The sequence below is a fragment of the Boeremia exigua genome (assembly GCF_020726555.1).
Source record: "Boeremia exigua strain MPI-SDFR-AT-0100 chromosome Unknown C7974scaffold_1, whole genome shotgun sequence".
Taxonomy (NCBI): Eukaryota; Fungi; Ascomycota; class Dothideomycetes; order Pleosporales; family Didymellaceae; genus Boeremia; species Boeremia exigua.
The window spans coordinates 89,314-111,563 of NW_025763518.1; the positions used below are offsets into that span (position 1 = coordinate 89,314).

Genomic DNA, 22,250 nt, shown 5'->3' on the forward strand with positions numbered 1-22,250 from the left:
CTAGATTAAAGGGGACTAAGCTAGCGCCTCTAAATCCTCCCTAGATATTACTTCTAGTAATAGAGGTATTAAAAGCTTCTTTAAAGCATAGTAAGAATTTAAGTTTTATAATATAAGTAATCTTGCTATATATTAGTAGATTAGCTTAGTAACTATAGGCCTTCTTTATTAGGGCAAAACAACCTATATTAAGTAGCTATAATAGGTATAATAAGTATAGAGGTATATATAGAGTAATAATCTTATATTTCTTATAATATTAGTAGAAATTAACTAAGTTATAGCTCTTATAGCTGTCTAGAATAAGCAGCTAATAGCTGCTAATAGTGCGCTCCTTTATATGCTTATTAAAGTGCTTTAGCTACTTAATGCTAAGCTTATTATTAGTCTAGCTGTTCTTAGAGATAGTAATAACCTAGTTATAAGGTATAGATAGCTCCTTATACTAAGTAGAGAGGTAGTGCTTGCCTTAGAAGATAATAAAGGATAGAATAACCTACCCTAATGCATTAATACCCTAGATAATACTAGTCTACTCTTAGTTACCCTATTATACTATCTTTAGCCTTCCTTAACACTTAGAGCCTATAATAATAGCTTCTATAGATATAACACCTATTATAAACCTAGACTTATTAAAGTTATAAGTATCTTTATCTAGAATACTATACTTAGCTTTAGTATTCTCTACTAGGTAGAACTAGCTCTAGATTACCTTAGGATCCTTGCAGAGGGCTCTCTTATAGTTATACTTTTAATTAAACTTAACCTTAAGCTCTAGGTAACACTTAATAAACGTGCTAGCCTAGTTCTTGCTAATAGAAGGCTAGTTATATTTAGTAAGTAGAGAGTTAGCTATATCCTCTATATTAGTAAGCTAGGGCAGGTATCCTTGCTTATCTAGCTTTAGAACATGCTAAATAATTACCTCCTCTTTAGTGCTTATTAGTTTTATTAATTTAGGCTTATAATTATATTATAGAGAGGCTCTAGCAAGGCGTGTACTAAGCGTGCTTTAAGAGATTTTATAGATAGCTGCAGCGCGTTGCTAGAAGAGTGTTGCGTCTTGTTAGATAGCCTAGATAGCAAGCTATATATTTGCTTTATTTAAGAGCTTTTTTATAAGCTTATATTAAGCTATTGCAAGTTATATAAAGTTTAGTATAGTCTTAGTAAAAGTAATTAGCTTACCTAGGTAATTAGCTTACCTATAAGGTATGTTATACTTAATATTATAGATAATAAACTAGTAGTAGCTTATATTTAGTTATAGAAGTTACTCTAGAGATATAATAATAGCAAGATACTAGCTATAGTTATATTAGACCTATAGGTTTATAAAAACTATAAGAATATATTAGTATCTATCTATAAACTCCTAAAGAAACCTAAAGAATAGTATAATAAATAGTTTATAGACTATTAATAAAATAACTATATAACTATTAAAATGCTATAATACGCTAGTAAAGATATCCTAATATAGAATAAACCTAACTTTAGGTAAATGCCTATATAATAAAGAATAATACCTTAGTACCTAATAGACACTAGAAACCTCCTCTATTATACTCTTTTATAGATAGCCTATAGTACTAACTTATATATAGTATACTATAATAATAAGATAAATAGTAGATAGTTCTCTAGTATAAAATACTACTACTATAATAAATAGTATAAATATAAGAATAATATATATAAAGTTTATTTATAGAATAAATAAGAATAATACTACTTCTTAGAAGAGAAAGATACCTAGTATATATATATTAAATAGTTACTTATTAATAATTACTACTTAAACCTATATTAGTAATAATACCTATATAATAACTATAAGAGCTATAAGGAGGCTAAGAAATAGTATAGATTCCTTAAATATAAAGAAGTATTAGATAGTAAGGATAAGTCTTTTTTAGACTAGTATAAATAATATGCGCTAGAGATTAATCTATTAATAATATTAGTACTAATTACCTAGTTATACTCTCTATTAAATTAGGAAGAGTATAGATATAGGCACTATTAGACTATAGATTATAGTCTAACTATATCTCTTTATAAGTAATATAGCTAGCTAGACTACGCCCTACTTAGAAGATAGAACCTTACCTACTATAAGTAGCTAATAGAGAACCTATACCTAAGGAATTAGAAATAACCTATAAGGTATTATCTATTCTAATAACTATTTAAGGATACTATAAGGAAATAACTCTAGATACTTTTAGGATAGCTACTTATAATATAATATTAGGAATTCCCTAGTTATAAAAGTATAACCTATAGATAAATTAGGTACTTAAGAAGCTTTTACTAAAGTACTATAAATATAGTATAATATAGTTAGAACCTATATAGACTATAATATAACTAGTAGATAAGAAGATAATTAGTAATATTACTTTAACTAAGACGTGCTAAGATAGAGTAGTTAACTATATAGAGAGTAACTAGCCCTAGCCTTATAAAGTAGTAGTTAAGGAGAAATATATAACTCCTAATATCCTAGATATATATTAATAATATATATAGATATTTAAAGAAGAGCTTATAGTAAAAGCCTTACCTAAGTATAAACCTTAGAATTATAAGATTAAGCTCTAGAAAGGAAAGTAACTAACTTTTAAGCTACTATACTAGTTATTGTCAGGCCTCAGTACCGAGCCACTGAGCCAGGCAACCCTCCAAAAGGTATCACGACTCACTCTGATGAGTGAGCCCTTGCTCGGTACAGTATATATTGTTGTTCCATCCCAAGTCACATGAGATGAAACCTGACAGTTATTAGAGAAGAAACTTAGTATACTTTATAAGTATATTTAAGAGAACCTTTAAAAGGGATTTATTAGAAGATTAGAATTACCTATAAGGTACCCTATTATATTTGTTTTAAAGAAGGATAGTAAGCTATAACCTTATATTAACTTTAGAAAGCTTAATAAAATTATAATTAAGAACTACTACCTACTACCTAATATTATAGAGCTATAAGATTAGTTATAAGAAGCTTAGTACTTTACTATATTAGATTTAAGAGGAGTATATAACCTTATCTATATAAAGGAAGGTAAAGAATAAAAGATAGTATTTAGAATAAGATATAGACTCTATAAGTACCTAGTTATACTATTTAGTCTAATAAATATACTAGCTATATACTAGGAATTAATTAACAATATTCTTAGGGCGCACCTTAATAGAATAGTAGTAGTATATCTAGACAATATCCTAGTATACTCTAAGACACTAGAAGAGTATATATAACACGTTATAGAAGTGCTAGAATACTTAAAGCAAGTAGAACTCTAACTAAAACCTAAGAAGTATAAATAGTATAAGGAGAAATTTAAATTCCTAGGGTTTATTATAGGATAATATAGAGTTAAGATAAGTAATACTAAGATTAATATAGTAAAGAATTAGCCTACCCTAATAATAGTTAAAGGGATTTAAGAATTCCTTAGGTTTATTAACTTTAATAGATAATTTATTAAGGATTACTTAAAGAAGGCCTTGCTACTTATAAAGCTTATATAGAAGGATATACTCTTCTTATAGAGAAAAGAATAGAATAACATATTTAAGTTATTATAATAGGTATATATTAACCCCCTAACACTAATTATATTTAAGAATAATAAACTACTTTAAATAGAAATAGATACCTTAGATTTAGTATTAAGAGTATATATTATAAAAGAAAAAGATAGATAATAGCACCTAATTACTTATTACTTATATAAGTTCTTAGGACTAAAAGAATACTATAATATATATAATAAAGAACTCTTAGTAATTATATTATCTCTAGAACATTAGTAAGTATATATAGAAAGCTATTTAGACCTTATAATCTATATAGATTATAAGAACCTAGTATACTTTATAACTACTAAGGTTCTAAACTAAAGATAAGTTAGATAGTTAGAGATGCTAGGCTAGTATAAGTTTAAGATCCTATATACTCTAGGCAAAGATAATAGTAGAGTAGATACTCTTAGCTAATAATATAACTTAGTAGGTAAAAAGATAATTAATAAAGCTACTATACTTAGAATTAACTAAGACAGATCCCTTAGACTATTATAATAGCTTAATAATATTATATATATATTATAGGAATACTTTATACTAAGCTAAGTACTAAATAACCTTTAAAAAGAAATTATATATAATTATTATAATAATATACTATATAGTTATCCTAGAATTATAAGGATAATAGAACTTATTAAGAGATATTATAAGTTCTTAAATATAAAAAATAAGGTTACTAAATATATTAAAGGATATATTAACTATTAGTAGAATAAGTATAGTATATATACTAAATATAAAGAAATATAGGTAATAGAACTACTAACTATACTATAGATAAATATTATAATAGATTTTATTATATAATTACTAACCTTTAAGAACCCTGTTATAGACTATAAATATAATTTAACATTTATAGTAGTAGATAGATTTATAAAAGCTACTAAGTTTATGCCTTTCTAATATAGCTATACTATAGAGTAGCTTGCTTAGGTATTTCTAGATAGGATTATTTAATACTATAGTATTCCTAAATTAATTATTAGTAATAGAGACAAGCTCTTTACTTTAAATTTTTAGATAATATTTCTTGTAGTAATAGGAATAAAGAAGAAGCTTTTAATAGCCTATTATCCATAGATAGATAGATAAATAGAATAAGTAAACTAGATAATAGAGATATATCTTTATATCTACTATAACTAGTAGTAGAATAATTAGGTTTTACTCTTGCCTATAGCATAAATTATAGATAATAATAAACTATTAGAGGTAATAGGTATAATACTATTTCTTATAAATTATAGAAGATATCTAAATCTCTTTATATAAAGTCTTGATAGTAATATCTAAATAGAATTAGTAATATCCTTAGTATAAAGACTAAAGAAAGTATATTAGAAATTGCTTAAGAATATTACTAGAGCTTAGTTATAAGTAATCTCTTATATTAATAAGAAAAGAAAAACAGCACCTCTACTAAAGAAGGGGGATAAAGTGTATCTCCTTATAAAGAATCTATGCATAAGAAAACTAATAAAGAAACTAGATAAAGTTAAAGTTAGACTATTTTTTATTTTAAAGAAAATTAGCCTAGTTAACTATTAACTTTAGCTACTAAGAGATATAAAAATATACCTTATATTCTATATCTCCTTATTAGAACTAGCTAATACTAGCACACTAATCTAGAAAGACTTCTATTACTAGAATAATAGTAATAATAAATAGAAAGTTAAGAAAATAATAAAATATTAAGAAACTAGACTAGATAAAGAATACCTAGTTAAGTAGTTAGGATACCTAGACTTAGAAAATATATAGGAACTAGTAATAAACCTTACTAACTACTACTAACTAGTATAGAAGTACTATAGTTAGCTATAGACTTCTCTATAAGGCCTATAGTGCTCTAGGTAATTAGCAAAGTATATATGCTAATAAATGCTATAGGATAATTAGCCTCCTCTACTAAATTAAGCTCTCCTAACTTAACTATTTTATTTACTAGGCCTAATGCTTTATACTGTGTGCAATCTTTAGCCTATTTTAGAATCTTCTTATTTTATAATAACTATGTAATAATAGTTACTAGTAAGGTCTTAATATTCTCTACTTTCTTATAATACTTCTTATAAGTATAGTCTAATAACTCCTAGAATATATTAATGCATAGCTTACTAGCTTTAGTGTACTTAGTATATTTTATTCTTTTTAGAGTATTAGGTATAATATAGCACTTATAGCCTTTAAAGAAATAATAGTTATAAGAAACTTTAGATAGCATATTAGCTTAATAAATTTTAAGACTAAGATAAAGGTTATAGACATATAAGAATATCTTAACTTACCTATTACTAGATATAGGGACACTTAGCTATATATAATCCTATTCTTAACTTATATAGTTTAAAGATAAACTAGATAGGAAGGGGAGGTAGTGTTATAATTCTATAAAGGAGTATAGCATAGTATAATAAGTAACTAACTAGGTTCTATCTAGGTTATAGGGGTATAGTAAGTAGGACTTATAATTATAGTTATATAACTTACTTATTAATAAGTAAGTATATAGACTACTACTTATTAATAAGTATAGTATAACTCTACTTATTAATAAGCACCCTTATTACCTTCTTATTAGATACTTATTAGTTACTTATTAATAAGTAAACCTTAGCATTAGTATATAGCAAGTAGAAATATAACCCTTATAGTTTATATTTAACCTAAGTATTAATCTTTAATATTACTTCTTAACCTAACCTTTAAGCTAGATAGTCTACTCTATACTATTTATTATTACCTCTTACCCTTAAGATAGATAGATTATATCTATACTCCTTAGTATAAGACCCCTTTAGTTTCCCTAATAGTATTTATCTCTAAGCACTAATTAATTAGTGCTTATAAGCTTTGCTTAAAGTATAACCTTAATATATAGTTAGACTATAATCTATAGTCTAGTAGTACTTATATTTATACTCCTCCTAATTTAATAGAGAGTATAACTAGGTAATTAGTACTAATATTATTAATAGATTAATCCCTAGTATATATTATCTATGCTAGTCTAAAAAAGACTTATTCTTGCTATTTAATACTTCTTTATATTTAAGAAATCTATAACGTACCTTATAGGCAAGTAGATTAATAGGCGAGTAAATTACTTTTACTAAGCCCCTACTAAAGTATCCTCTATATACTAATGCCTTAATAATAACCTAATCTTAACGCGTTAAAGGAAGCTTAAATATAGCTTGCGCTTTAAGCTCTTAAATAAGATGCAAAACTCTTATAGCAACGCGCTATAGCTATCTATAATATTTCTTAAGCTATACTAAGCTATTAACTTACTAGATAGCCTTTATAAGCTAATACTATGCCTAACTTATAAGAGTTAGATAATAATAAGGAGCAGGTAATTATTAATTATATACTTAAGCTAGACAAGCAAGGATTTAGCCCTTAGCTAGCAGATATAGCTATAATAGCTAATTCTCTACACGCAGAGCGCAATCTAGGCCCTATTAGCATAAACTAGCCTAGTATATTTATAAAGCGTTAACTAGAGCTTAAAGTAAAGTTTAATTATAGGTATAACTATAAGTAAGCCCTCTATAAGGATTCTAGAGTTATATAGGGCTAGTTTTCCCTAGTATAAAATATAAAAGCTAAGTATAGTATTCTAGATAATAATACGTATAACTTTAATAAAATAGGCTTTATAATAGGCTAGATCTCCTAGAGAGTAGTTATTATAGCTTTAGAGAGATAAGGAAGGCTAAAGGTAGTCTAGCTAGGCAACTAGGAGTAGATAACAGTTATATAGGGTATTAATGCTAAAGGATAGGCTATTCTACCCTTTATTATCTTTAAGGCGCGCTACTACCTCTCTAGCTAGTATAAGGAGGAAGACCTGCCCTAGGATTAGGTTATTATAGTCTCTAGTAATAGCTAAACTACTAATAAGCTTAGTTTTAAGTAGTTAAAGCACTTTAATATATATATAAAGGAGCATACTGCTAGTACCTACTAACTACTAGTTATTAACAGCTATAAGAGCTATAAATTACTCTAATTCTAGAAATACTATAAGGATAATAAGATTATTACTCTATATATGCCTCTGCACTTATTATACCTTCTATAGCTACTTAATATAGGCTGTTTTGCCCCTTTAAAGATAGTATATAGGCGCTAAGCTAAATTGCTTATATATAACTAAATTAGCTATATTATAAAGACTAAGTTCCTGCTATGCTTTAAAGCAGCCTATAATATAGTGTTTACCTCTAGTAATATCTAAGGAGGGTTTTAAGGTGCTAGATTAGTTCCCTTAAACCTAAAATAGGTTATATTAGCCCTTAATATAAAGCTTTAGACTCTATTACTACTACTTCCTACTAATAACATACTCTAGCAGTTGCAAACCCCTAGTAATACTCTAGAATTTAGGTTGTAATTAACTCTAATTTAAGAGAAGTATAAGAGGCAGTAGAGTAGCTTACTAAATTCTATTCTAAGCGCGCTTAAGTACTATGCAAAGGGGGGAGCAATCTTATCCTATAAGCTAGTTTTAGCTTAATAGGAAATTAAGGAGCTTTAAGCAGCTAATAAGGCTGCTATATAATAAAAATTATATAAAAGAAAGCAAGTTTAGAAGAAAGGGACCCTAATAGTTAAAGATAGGCAGCAGCTAGCAGCTCTAAAGGAGTTTAGGGCGCGTAGTAATAGGAAGAGGATAAAGAAGCAGGTGCGCACTTAAGAGGGCGAGCTAACCTAATAGCGCTGTAGAAGGTGCAATTAGACAGGACATAACGCGTAAATATGCAAGATTAATATAGAAGAGGCCTCTAAATAATATTCTAGCCTATACTATACTGTGTAGGACTAAAGTATAGTATTTTAGGCTATAATAGGTTAAGTTTTAGTAGGGGCTTAGCAAAAGTAATTTACTCGCCCGTTAATCCGCTCGCTTATAGGGTACGTTACTGCTTCTTAGCCTTCTTATAGCTCTTATAGTTATTATATAGGTATTATTACTAATATAGGTTTAAGTAGTAATTATTAATAAGTAACTATTTAATATATATATACTAAGTATCTTTTTCTTCTAAGAAGTAGTATTATTCTTATTTATCCTATAAATAAACTTTATATATATTATCCTTATATTTATAATATTTATTATAGTAGTAGTGTTTTATACTAGAAAACTATCTACTATTTATCTTATTATTATAGTATACTATATATAAGTTAGTGCTATAAGCTATCTATAAAAGAGTATAGTAGAGGAGGTTCCTTATATCTATTAGGTACTAAGGTGTTGTCTTTTATTATATAGGTATTTGCCTAAAGTTAGGTTTATCTTATACTAGGATATCCTTGCTAGTATATTATAGTATCTTAATAGTTATATAGTTGTTTTATTAATAGTCTATAAACTATTTATTATACTATTCTTTAGGTTTCTTTAGGAGTTTATAGATAGATACTAATATATTCTTATAGTTTTTATAGACTTATAGGTCTAACGTAACTATAGCTAGTATCTTGCTATTATTATATCTCTAGAGTAACTTCTATAACTAAATATAAGCTACTACTAGTTTATTATCTATAATATTAAGTATATTATTATTCTGTGCATACTATTATATATATTCTTTATTATTGCATGCTATATATTTATTGCTTAGGTATTCTACTATATTAGCCTAGTACTTAACTTCTAGTTATTAGTCTAAGAACTAGAGTATCTAGTTATAATATTCTTAGTATTTAGTAGATTCTTTTAGTTTATTATACTAGTATAGTATAGGTACTTTACTTTAGACGCTTTATTAGTCCTTATTAGGTTTAATATATTTATTATCTATCTTAGGTTCTGTCTCTAGATCTTCTATAACACGTTCTATATTATTAGTAATTATTTCCTAATTACTAGTATTAGTAGGTCTAACCTTACTAGATAATATATTAAGCTATTATATAACCTTATTCTTGCTATAATAGTCTCTTATAAAGTAGCCTAGTCTGCTATAGCTATAGTAAGTTACTAGAGGCTTGCTAGTTCTAGAACTACCCTTATTCTTTATATTCTACTATTTAGGTCCTTTGTTAATATTAGAAAGGTCTATAGCTTTAGTACTATAGTAACCTATATTAGTTCTAGTATAGACTTATTATAATATATTAGACTAGTAGTGTTCTCTATGCTGTCTCTGTTAGATATTATTCTTTTATTAGTTCCTAAAGGCCTATAGTATAGAATTAGTAACCCTTATATAGAGGTTATCTTATAATTCTAACTATAGCTTATATAGTTTAATATTAACGTGAGTGTATAGCGAGTGACGCAGTCAAGCGAGTGACGCACCCCAACAAACCATTGGGCCTTCTACGTGCAATTACTCAACACCACAACATTATAATGTAGCTAACAAGATATATCCTTAATCGCTAACGTCTACTACATCTTTTTTACACGTGCGCAAGTTGTGCCCTGTCTCACCGCAGCGCTTGCAGTGCCTTTTGCCCTGCTTGCCTGCACCTGTTCGGGCCCTACCCTCACGCGTTTCCCCCTCTACCTGCGCCTCAACGTCGCGTTGGGCTATCAAATCCTCTGCCTGTTCCTTTGAGAGGTCTCCACCCTTCTGAATCCGCTTTCTTTTACGTGATTTGCGCTCAGAAGCAGCCTTGTTCGATGCTTCAAGCTGCAGCACTCGGGCTGCCAATAACGTCTGCCCATGTAGTAGCATTGCAGTGCCTCTCTGCAGCTGATTAACAATCTCCACCATTGGAGTTGGTGATGATCCTTGGTGCTTTTGAATACGATCGCGAAGCAGCGTTGATTGAGACTCTATCTCGTTGGCGTTGGTGGGTGTCTTGGGGTTCCATTGGGCCCCCCCTGGTAGAGGTGGTGTTGGCGCCCGAAGCTTGACATCAAGCTTTGATAGCACCACCAATGGGTCATTAGGCACTAAGCCAGTTGCCTTAAAGCTTGATGTGATGTTTGCCTTTGAGAACGCCTTCTCAAAAACCTTTGCAAACGTTGCAATGAAGGCCTTCTTGTCAATTCGGCCAATGTGGTCTGTTGCCAAGACTCTGATCTCTTTACTATACTCCCGCTTTAAGGGGGCAAAACAGCCCACATCAAGCGGCTGCAGGATGTGCGACGAGTGTGGAGGCATACACAGAGTAATTATCTTGTTCTCCTTGCAAAGATCCTGGAATGCAAGCGACTTGTGGCTTTCGTGGCCGTCAATTATCAGCAGCACATGGCTACCCACCCTCCGGCCCTTAATCTGCTCAATGAAGTGCCTTAACCAGGCTACACCAATATCGTTTGTAGTCCAGCCGTTGTCGCTGACCCCAATGCGCCATTGGGGCCTTAAATCAGGGTACCAGGACGCGTCATGGTTCTTTGCTTTGAAGATAAGGTAGGGCGCGATTGCCCAGCCTATCGCGTTGATCGCAGCAATGAAAGTTACCCACTCACGGTCTCCCTGTTGCAACCCAATGGGCTCAGTACGTCTCTCTGATGCAGTGACTACTTTGACGCAGTTTCCAATGCCTATAGTAAAGCCAGTCTCATCAAAGTTGTAGGTATCTTCATCCAGGATGCTGTACTTGGCCTTAACATTCTGAACCAGGTCAAACCAGGGCCCAATGACCCCTGGATCGCTGCACAAGACTCTCTGGCGATCTCTCTGTCGAGTCATATGCGATTTTAGTCCAGGTTCGCGTTTGACGAAGTTTGAAGCCCATCGTGGGCCAACAGGCTTTGCGCCGCGTGCAGCGCGCAGTTGATTAGCCATATCTTCAACACAATAGAGCGTTGGGGCAAATCCTTGGGAATCCAGCTTCCTAATATACTGCACAAGTGTCCTCTGCTCTGTCCTCTGAAGATTCGCTGATTTAGGGTGGGTATCGCGTGTTGACTGCGTCCCAGCGCGTCGGCGGCGGAGGGTTGCCTCAGAGACCCTGTACACTGTAGCAGCGCGTCGCACGCTTAGCTCTTGAGGTTTCTTAATTGCTTGAAGTGCAAGCTTGATTCTGTCTTCTTTTAGGAGCGATTCCAGGTCAGGTGGTTGGTCCATTGAGGTTTGAAGGTAGGAAGGCCCAATGGTTTGTTGGGGTGCGTCACTCGCTTGACTGCGTCACTCGCTATGCACTCACGTTAATATTAATTATAGTGTTAACTAGTTTAATAAAGGTATTAGTACTAGCACTAGTATATATTAGCTCTTCTTTAATCTTTAGCTTAAGTTCTTATCTAAACATAGTTAAGAGTATAGTGTTGTTCTAGTTAGTATATATAGCAAGTTACTAAAACTCTATAGTATAGTTAGTAGCTAACTTAGTTTGTTTAATATATTAGATATTATATCTAGTACTGGAGACTTTATTAAATATACTAAATATAGGTTTAATTTATAATTTAAAAGTATTAAAGTCCTTTATCTAGTTATCTACTTTGTTTAGAGTATTACCTAAGTTATACTATTATATAAAGGGCTTAATCTATTTAAATGCTACACTATATATATAACTACTAGCAAGCACAACCCTTTTCTTCTCTTTAATATGCTTGCCTTAGAATATAAAGAATAGGTTCTATTATATAAGCTAATTGTTAAGCTTGCTATATTTACTATAGTAGAGGTTAGGTTTATTAACTATAATATTACCTATATAGGCAGCACTATTATTAGTTATATCTATATTATTTAATAAGCTAGGGGTAGCTTAGTTTCCTAAGGTAGTAGATATCTTAAGGGTGTTTAAAATATTAAGGTTATACTTTAAGCAAAGCTTATAAGCACTATTTAATTAGTTCTTAGGGATAAATACTATTAGAGAAACTAAAGGGGTCTTGCACTAAGGAGTATAGATATAATCTATCTATCTTAAGGGTAAGGAGTAATAATAAGTAGTATAGAGTAGACTGTCTAGCTTAAAGGTTAGGTTAAGATCTAATATTATAGATTAATACTTAGGTTAAACACAAACTATAAGGGTTGTGTTCCTACTGGCTATATACTATAGCAAGTATAGTAGCTTACCAAGCTTAACATAAGCTTTATAAGCTAGGCTTACTAAGCTTAATATAAGCTGCGTAAGCTCTATATAAGACCCACTTTGGCTTAACTACTAAGGAGTAAGCTTGTCACATAACTTGTAATAAAACTGCGCCACATAGGAGAGCCCATGTAATATCGCGCCAAGCGTGTCAGCACTCATTAAGTGTCAGCAGCTGGTTGGCTACAAAAGGTAGATCGTAACAGATTTATAGCATGTGGCGGCCTTATAGGCAGCCTAAAGCTTAGCAACCTAGCTGCGCACTAACCCTAGTAAATGCGCTATCATCTCTGCGCCATTGGTAAGCAATTAAGGGCATTGACTGTCAATGTTGGCGAGATACTGTCACATTTCTGGTTCTTCTCTCGAATCAGCTTCGATAGCGACCCAGATTCTCGATGGCGTGCAGCTTCTTCCCGCCAAAGCACACAAACAACATCGCCACGCTCCAACACCCCGGTGACCCGGTGCTCCGGGCGCTCTCGCGGCGGCGGCGTCGTTTCCACATGTCCCTCACTGGCGAGCCGGGGCAGCACAGCGACGAGGCCAGCACTGCGCACTGCCGCAGCGTCTGGGGGCTGGTCAGACTCGTGGCGGAGGGAATGCGCGGGAAGCCTGTACGGCAGGCGTGCAGGAGAATCAGCCGGCTGGCAGACATACCACGTTCCACACGTCTCGCAACTGCGATCGCACACTGGCAGCATCTTCATCGGCGCGTACCCTTGGGCCAGCCAGAAGCTGTCCTCATCCGCATGAACCCCGCGTTTCGGCATCAGCAGGCTCTGTTCTGGAAATCCCTCTTCGCATTCGAACGTCGAATTTGAGAGCAACGCGCCGAGACTAGACGGCGCAACGCAACGCAACGCGCATCTAAGCTGATATCGCGTTTTGAAACGGAGCGGTTGCTGGTCTTGAAGATTGATGGGGCTGCGGACGGTTTGGTGGCTGTGTTCTTTTCCTTTGGGCTGAGCGGTGTGGTCTTGCTGTGATGCGAGGTAGTTGATATAGTGTGAGCGGATACGTGATCTGTAAGATTTCACGCAGTAATTGATGTTTTGGGACTACGTACAGCGTGCTGCTGGGTGGTTCGCTGTGGTTCTTCGTCAATGAGTAGCTATGTACAGCGCAGAGCTTCCCTTCCATCTTTAACAAGGGCGGAAACTTTGAGATGCCAGTTGAAGTAGAGACGCAAGACACATTTACCCAAAGGGCAAACCAAGAGGCCTACAACACTAACTAGCGGGTCACCCTTGTTAGTGGAACGGCTGATCAGCGCGCAGGGACTAGACGCTCCTTTTAGCAAAGAGGATCACGGCAAGCGAAACAGTCCATAGTCATGCGCTGCACCTGCTAGCTTAGCAAGCGGCAGCGGCGCTGTGTAAGCTGTTAGAGCAAGATGTTTGCTCGTACATCTGTGAGCCCAGCGCAGAGAATCGCGGTCGCTATGTAGAGGCGTTGAGGGTGCGCGCTGAGTGCTAAGGGCTGGGCTCGCAGGCCTGTGTCGATTTCAGCAGTCTATTTGATCACAATTGCGAGCATGCAGCTAGCGAGACTGCTGCCTCTGATTTCGGCCGTCATCAGGTAAGCCCAGCGTTGATGGCATGTACAGGTGCGCGATATAATGCACCGAGAGGTTTTGCTCTCAATCTACCTAAACGCTGTAGCGTCATGTCGCCAGCCAGCACATGTGCGTATTAGAAGTAGACTTTAGGCTGCGGTGTAGAAGCAATACGGCAAGTAACAGGTAGACTCTGCTGTAGCCTATTATAATAGTAGCTAAGAGCTATAAGTATAAGAGTAAGCTATATCTAGTATAACTAGCTTTACTTAATAAAATCTTTACTAGAAAGAAAGATAGAGATATATATATAAATATTAGAGTATTTTAATATAGATATAAGATATATGCACCTCTCTAGTAGGTGTAGCATAGAGTGCTTCCCTGAGTATCTAACAAATCTCTAAGCTGAACAGTAGGCGCAAGCTTACCAAGGCCAACTTCAAAGTCAATTGTGACATTTTTACCACTGTAGTTGAAAGGAATTGTTGGGCCACCAACCTGGTGCAAGCGGATTTTGAGATCCTTCTGTTGCCACATCCAGAAGATGTGGTCGATGTTGCCATGGTGGAGGTAGAATACCGGCTCGCCGGGGCTGTTGTTCGCATCACCAGCCTGTCCGAGAGCACCTCCAACACCGAAGTGACCGCTTCCGTGGATGTTGGGAACGGCGAAGCTAGCCTCGCCTTCAACGGCCCTGGCAAAGCCAGTGTAGTCCTTCTGGGCGAGGACGTTGTTGACGAGCTTCTGGTCGGCCCAGACATTGATCAGAGTGGGGACAAAATCGCGCTTGAGACAGTGGGGAGTGGGGAAGTTGACTGAGAACTTGTCGGCTGTGAAAGGTCCATTCTGTACGCAACCACCTCCTGTTCCGCCAACGATGCCGAAGGGGTTTGTCTCATTAGTGGGTTCAACCTTGTTACCGTTGCCACCGAATCCAGTGTCTGCTTGCCAGATCTCAGAGTCAAAGATGCGTGTTGAGGTGGGATTCTGAGGTTCAGCATCTAGAGACCAATTCCAGTAGGGTTGAGCACCAGTGTAACCGCACTCTTGCCTAAGAGCCTTTTCATAGGTATAGATGAAATAGCGGTGCCAGAGAGTGAAGTGACCGACCCAGTGGATGTCGGGAGTTTGGCTACTGTGTACGGCTTGGAAGTCGTCGAAACGGTTTATGGCTCCCTCGATGCCAGAGATGGCTGGCTTTGATGCTAGGCAGAGTACTGCATCGATATACGCCCTCTTCTGGGGAATAGAGAGTTGCTTCCTGCAGAAGTACAATGGTCAGCAGAGTCCGAGATGATTCATTGGTGTGATTGACTTACCATTCTTTTCGTACAATGGGGTTCTTGCACGTCTTTGGAGCAGAGGCAGGGAGAGCCGCGGCTACTGCTGACGAAGCCAAGTAGAGCGAAGAAACGAGAATGGAAAGGTTGACCATTTTGGCGGCTGAGGTTGAGATTGGCAGCTTTGTGTTTCGGATTGATTGAAGGCGAAAGCGTATTGTCCCTGGCTGGTGACTGTGAGTGTTGAGGGCATCAAGCTTTATTTGTGCCTCACTGCAGGCCTTATCATACCCACTTTACCCGTCTGAGCCTCATCGAAGGATGACCATGCAACTGAAGTCCGAGCCACGAAGGCATGAGTAACGAAAGGAAATAAGTGCTGAAGGCAAGAACGGGGCATTGGACCACTTGCCGTAGTATTTGGGGCGAGATCCGGGTCTGGAAAAAGCTTGTATGCATGGCGATTCAGGAGAGATGCGGTTGTGTGGCACAGCTGCATGGTCTTTCGAGGTGCCCTGGGTCTGGAGGATTGAGTTCGGAGAATGCAACGCGTGCGAAGCGCTTCGATGTGCATATTCCGGTAGGCGCACGCTTACCGGCGATTTTGGTCATGAGCCATGGCTTCTATGTGGCGCACATGCAACAGTGATTGGCCTGCGAGTACTTACCTGCGTATTCTGCTGTGTTACGGTGATGATATGACCAAAAGCGTATTGATCTCTGTAGCAATAGCCTGCACAATTTTCGCATGGGCTGGTGATTAAAGGATAGGATGATTTCAGATGATTGCGCCCGGTGGGCCGGTCTACAGATTCCTGTAGGATTACTCGCATGGCTACGAATGGATTGCCCGAGATCCTAGAGCATGGCATGTAAATGTTACCTCTCGTGTGTGCTTGCTTCATTCATCTTGAATAACGCGTCGCAATAACCTTGAAATCTGATCGGCCGAAATCAAACTCCCCTGCGCCGCTCTTGTTGGCGGCAATGCAGAAGGTGAGGCTGCAAGATTTTTGTCGCGGGGACGGAAGAGCTTACGGGACAGGTTGACCCGCTTTCGCGCTAAGATCCTGCTGGTTTTTGGGCCGTGTCTAACGTTCTAAACCAGCGATTAACGGGTACTTGGGTGCCAATAAAAGCCGCACACCCTATTGTCAAAGCCCTAGCAAAAGTTCAGGAACACCACCACCCAACGCGATCTTCCAGGTTATCTTACTCAACACAAACAAGATTCCAGAGCCTGCGAAAACATGATCTTGTAGAGAATCGTTTTCTCTATAAATCCCTTTTTTAGAATTTCTATTTATGCTATTGTTGTGGGCTTACGTGGAGGAGGTAGTTTGGGTGTGCGGTATTTTTGTCACCCGAGGTGACGGGAAAACACAGGGTCAACTGTGGCAAATAGGCGAGGAGAGGCAAACACGGCACATAGCTCCTGCGGGATCATGGCGCGGTGGACCCTGGAGCGTTCCTTTATTGCGGAGCTGTCGACCTACCAAATGGCGTTCTTCGACCGCGAAGCGATACTCCGATTTTCAGCATCCTATAGTATGGTGATGCGCTAACGCACATACGACTAACCGCTCAAGACTTTGAAGAAGTTCCTCCTATCTTCACGCGGAAGATCGAGTCTAAGAGCTCACTTTGTTCGTCCGGGTACCGGCTCGGCTGGGGAACGGGGAAGTTGTCGAGCCGTCCAGGCGATAACTGAGGGAAACTATAGGTAGTAGACCGTCCAAAACAAAGAGCCGCACCAACTCCAACCAGGATGACTGCAACGAACGCGCGAATCCTTCGCCCTTCCTCAGCGTTTAGCTGGCGTTGCTTATCCAATGATGGCTCGGAGATGCCAGCCGTCCCCAGGAGACTTTACTCACGCATTTGCGGTCCTGTTGGACACACGGCCGGATAATAATACGAAGGATTCACAAGATGAAGCTGCCCAAAGTGCTGGATCATGATATTATGCGGCGCGGAGGGTCAAGCTACAAGGAGGAGCAAGAATTATTCATAGCCCAGAGGTTGCCATGACCTCTTTGTGAGTCCCGTGATTTGAATGTGAGTGTATTCCTACAGTATGACAAGCGGCACGCGTGGCTATGGTATCACCTGGGACAATGGTTCGCGACAGCCTATGTTTCTGATCGTCACTGGAGTTCTCCTATTGTTCTCGACAATCGCTGTAGCGCTAAGGTACGATCTTTCGGAACCTTGATTTACTTACTCGCCGCAAGACTTGCTCACTATCTGCTAGGCTGCACTGTCGCCTCACTATCATACGATATGTAGGATTAGACGACAAGTTCATGATATGTGCTTGGGTGATTGCTATCTCACTCGGTATTCAGAATGGTTTTCTTGTCAGCTGGGGAACTGGGTATGTATACCCGTAGTAGAAAAACTGACGGCAACTGACGGGAGACGAAGGCGACACAATGTCGATTTAGATCATTCAATTATTATGGTCCCTACGTTCAAGCACTGGTATGCATATCAGCTAGTTTACCCTTGGGCGTTGCTCTTCGTCAAAGCTAGCATACTGGCACTCTACTACCGGATCTTCACACAAACAAATTTTCGCTACGCTGTATACGCCGTTAGTATATTCGTCACTGTTCAGACCATTGTAGTCACTTTTGTCAACGTATGTCATACGCGAAACCCCAGCATTCCCCGAGCTCGAAGCTGACTGATCCAGGCTTTCGAATGCGGTGCGAAAGAGCCATGGAGAGCATGGGTCCCTACCTTTCCCAAAGGATGCAACGACCTTCCTAGGACGTATTTCGCGATGGCCTCTGTCAACATCCTCACAGATCTCTTCATCCTAGCCCTGCCAATGCGAGCTTTTGGACAGCTAAAACTCCAACGAACAAAGCGCATTGCACTCCTCGGTGTCTTCATGGTCGGAAGTGTAGCTGTTATCGCATCCATTGTCCGTCTCTACGCCCTTTGGGTATACGCTGTAACAGACGACCCACCCTACGACGACATATTCATCCTCCTTCTTTCCCAAATCGAGATAAACGCTGCTATAATATCCGCTTCAGCACCCGCCCTCCGCCCTCTCCTCAACAAAGCCTTTACTTCGTCCTCGCACGACCGCTCTGGCCCAGGCTACCCAGCTTCTTACGCACCTGGCGGCCAAAACAGCAAGATGTTTAGTCGCGCAGCTAGAACACATTCGAACGGACAAATGGAGCTCTACACATTCAATGGGGGCAATAGGGCTATCAATGTACCAGTAGGGGGTACGCGCAATACGAGCGAGGAATCGATATTGGGTGTGGAAGGTATTACAAAGACCGTGGACATGACAATCGAAGAAGACTATGTGAGGGAGTCAGTACATGGGAAGAGTGGAGAGACGCAGGGGTATAACGGTGTAAGACATAGCGATGTATAAATTGAGTAGACAAGAAACCTGAATAGTCTTACAAACATGGGCTAGAAGAGGACAGCAACCTTGCGTGGTTGGGAAGCCGTCTCCTGATCTCTTTTGACTCCTCGCGATTGCCTTACCTGAACTAGTTGAATGTCTCAGTTCATTAGACCACAGCCTCATTGAAACTCTGTATTTGAAACAAGGGCTGCGCGATTATGCGGATACTTCAATGGCGGGCCGCGTTCTCTCAAATAACAGAGCTATTGCAAATATAGCCCGCAGCCTAGTTCAGACTTGCTGCACTCTTCAGCGACTCACTGTCTAAGTTTGCTAATCTTTGTACGTTCCCTAACTGCTCTGGAGTTTTATATGCGCTTACATGTGACTGCAGAATACTAGATTGCATCTCTAGCAGAATCTCTGCGGTCCTTGTATCTGTTTCGCTCATCTTTTGTTGAATACGCCCCTCGTACGCATCACGATCTGTTGTGTGTTGTTTGTCGCTTTCCTTAAGTTGGCTGATGACTCTAGCAGCCTCGACGTCGTCTTCTGGGAGCTGTGCGAGAGGGGACAGCGGACGAGTAGCACCATCTTCATCCTCGTCGGGCTGGATGTGAGAATCTCGAGGAACAGGAACGTTGGCACTGATGCGAAGACCAAGGCTTGAGGGGGTGGCAGACAGAACACCTAGGGTTCAGGTGCGCAGTGGATGAAGTCACGGCAAGTCTCGCACTACTTAATACTAACAAGCGTTCCTAGTAAAAGCTTCTAGTGAGTGCTTCTAACGGAGCTGGCTATATCATAGCAAATAACGCGCTGAACTGTCAGTGTCGGCGTCTAGGAGTAGAAAAACTATGGTTAGTCGTGTACTGCTAGAAGCATCTCGAGCGACGTTGTTCGTACTGTATGGAATACCAGGGTTTGAAATCCCAATCCGTAGCAAGCAGGTGAGTAAGCGTAAGAACGAAGTGGCGAAGCGTTAATAGAAAAGCATTATTGCATGATTTCGCCCGATGCCGAATTTTCGCCTATGCTGCTTACGCTTCCGCGTGCTATCTCTTTGGCTCGCTGCTGAGATCAACGGAGGCGTATGGGGGATAAATTGCTGCATGAGACGTCGAGACTCTCGGCAATCATGCTGCTCATGCACTTCACCGACAGCGTTCAAAAAGAGCATAAGAAGTGTCGCGTGTAGGCTGACGGCTTTTGATGTAAGCAGCGGGCCGAACGTAGAAAGGACTCTTTCAAATCCAACGTATCCACGATCGCAGACGTTTAAAACCTAGGTTAGTTGTCAGCACACAGTCTCTAGCAAGGTAAGATATACACATAGCTACCTCAATGCAATCGAAAGATCTCTCTATGCTAAGGCAGCGTAGGAGTTCCCAAACATTAACGTTGAACAGTTAAAAATAGATATCAATGTCCTCAATACGCTTGCAGAAACCTGGAAGAGTATCTCTCAAGAAGAAGAAGAAGCTTCCTATGATAGCGTTGCTTGCTCTTGGTGCGAACTTGATGTACTCGTGATAGTCCCAACCGTCAAGAGGGGTCGCGTCGTCCATCATAGGCCGAGTTCAATTCTCATGAAAGAAGGATCTAGCTAACTCAGGTTTACGGTAGGAGTGCAGAAGGTGTTCAGCTTACAGATTTGGTGTGTTGAACTCTTCTCTTAATGCGCCATGCAGAAGCAGCATGCCATCGTTGCGGAATGTCACCATTGCCACCCAAAAAGAAGGGGGCTAGTTGCAAAGCGCGCGATGCAAATAGTCTACTCTCTCCAGAGCCAGCATTACGCGACGCCAAATATCTTGCGCTTGCTCTTGCATTATTCCCGTTGGAACGTAGAAGTAGTCCTTCAGCTTGTCTTATTGGTGCTTCATCAGCGTAACTCGCAAGGATCTACGTCTAAAAGAAAACGTCTTTGCTTAAAGCGAGGTTGGTGGCTTATCCCTGATCTTCTCGCAGACTTAAGCAATGGGTCCGAGTACCATGCCGCCAAGTGTCACTACTATAATATGGGGGAGGAGTGCGGAGTACCATAAATGCATCATGATTCGAACTGCATCGTGGGTCTCAAGACTTAATGCAACAAACAGAAGGATGGCATTGCAGGCCACGATTATGAAATTGATATCGTTTATGATACGCAGGCATCAGCCCTTTTGTCCATCCAAAAGGCCTTCTACGGTCGATTTGACGACATTTCGCAAGTCAAGCAACGCCGCGAAAAGTAAGCTCACATCATGGTCGATGAATCTGCCTAACTCTAACCCTATCTTCCTAGATAAGCTATTAGGCCTAAAACAAGGTAACCTTTATACTTCATTGAATGTGTATTATCTGTATTACTTTCTATTCTCTTAATGCGTGTCTATCTAAGCTATAGAATAGGTGTCTATTTTAAAACCTATTTCTACCACTTTAAGCTTGGGTTCGCCGCAACCCAAGCGTTTAACTTGGGAAAGAAGTCGCGGCTAACACCAATATCAACAAACTCCAGGAACGTCTTCACCTTCTTCTGGTCCTTTGTCATGTACAGCGTAAGCATGTACTCGTTGGCGTACAGGCCGACTGGCGTGTTGGCAGTAGAGCGCGCCCAGATGACGACCGCGTTGTTCTTCTCGTCCTCGTAGAGGTCGTTAATGACGGGCGTGAAGCCGCGGAAAAGGGGCTCGATGCTTTTGAAGTACGTCTTCCAGGCGGCAGCGTCCTTGACGGCAGCGCCACGCGAGACTAGGAGCCATGTTAGCCTAATGCGATGTGCGAGGGGAATGGGGATAGCGTACGCGGCAGGACCTGGTGTTGAAAACCGGGACCGTTCCAGCGGGTGACGCCCTCAACAGTCCATTCCTTGAAGCCATCCAAGACGTCGAATGCCGTTTGGACGCGCTTTGAAGGGTGCTTAGGCCGTACGTATGTCGGCGCCTTGTATTGCTCGACTGGGGCAGCAGGTGTCGTCTGTCGCTTTTGGATGGCGGCGGCTGAGACGGCAGTAGCTGCCGAGCATAGCAAGGTGACAATGTGAGAGATCTTCATGATTGTTGCTGGGATTTGAGATTCTTGGATCGAAGTTTACAAGAGACAACTGTTGATCTGCCTGTCGTCAAGAAAAGCTTGCAGCACCATGATCTTTTATACCCTTGACGGGTGAGGTTTCGACTCAGCTTTCGCATGCATGAATATCTTGGTATTACGCCTTCTGAACGCCTCTAAACGCGAGTCCATGCAGCTATATTAGCGTAAGAATGTTACTAAGTGCGATGCCAGCACAAGCTTTTAGATGACCCAGACGACTGGGCTGCAGGAACAGTCGGCTGCTATACCTGTCTCGTGTCCCTGTTTAAGCTTGAACAATGCGAACCATTACTGAAGGCACTGTCAGGTACGA

General features: G+C 38.6%; 3 protein-coding genes across 3 annotated transcripts; 1 reads left to right on the plus strand and 2 right to left on the minus strand.

The window, feature by feature from the left end:
- Window positions 1-14,551: 14,551 nt before the first annotated feature.
- On the minus strand, window positions 14,552-16,102 carry C7974DRAFT_467347 (uncharacterized protein; the record flags this gene model as incomplete). The annotated part of the gene is made up of 3 exons (XM_046146358.1): window positions 15,517-16,102; window positions 14,626-15,458; window positions 14,552-14,586 (listed from the first exon to the last, which is right to left on the minus strand). Exons 1-3 carry the CDS (start codon window positions 15,630-15,632, stop codon window positions 14,552-14,554), a joined length of 984 nt encoding a protein of 327 aa, XP_046002256.1. The 5' UTR covers window positions 15,633-16,102.
- A 1,148-nt stretch (window positions 16,103-17,250) lies between these two features.
- On the plus strand, window positions 17,251-18,891 carry C7974DRAFT_381691 (uncharacterized protein). Its single transcript, XM_046140601.1, has 4 exons — window positions 17,251-17,535; window positions 17,732-17,854; window positions 17,905-18,121; window positions 18,176-18,891. Coding segments are annotated over exons 1-4 (1,047 nt in total). The 5' UTR covers window positions 17,251-17,533; the 3' UTR covers window positions 18,881-18,891.
- A 181-nt stretch (window positions 18,892-19,072) lies between these two features.
- On the minus strand, window positions 19,073-21,898 carry C7974DRAFT_438383 (uncharacterized protein; the record flags this gene model as incomplete). The annotated part of the gene is made up of 7 exons (XM_046145253.1): window positions 19,073-19,119; window positions 19,178-19,546; window positions 19,901-20,141; window positions 20,507-20,761; window positions 21,103-21,160; window positions 21,280-21,595; window positions 21,649-21,898. 7 exons carry the CDS (start codon window positions 21,896-21,898, stop codon window positions 19,073-19,075), a joined length of 1,536 nt encoding a protein of 511 aa, XP_046002258.1.
- Window positions 21,899-22,250: the final 352 nt, after the last annotated feature.

Coding starts and splice junctions, on each gene's coding strand:
- C7974DRAFT_381691 (XM_046140601.1), top strand. Junction 17,855..17,904: donor CTTGTCAGCTGGGGAACTGG/GTATGTATACCC, acceptor CGGGAGACGAAG/GCGACACAATGTCGATTTAG. Junction 18,122..18,175: donor TTGTAGTCACTTTTGTCAAC/GTATGTCATACG, acceptor TGACTGATCCAG/GCTTTCGAATGCGGTGCGAA.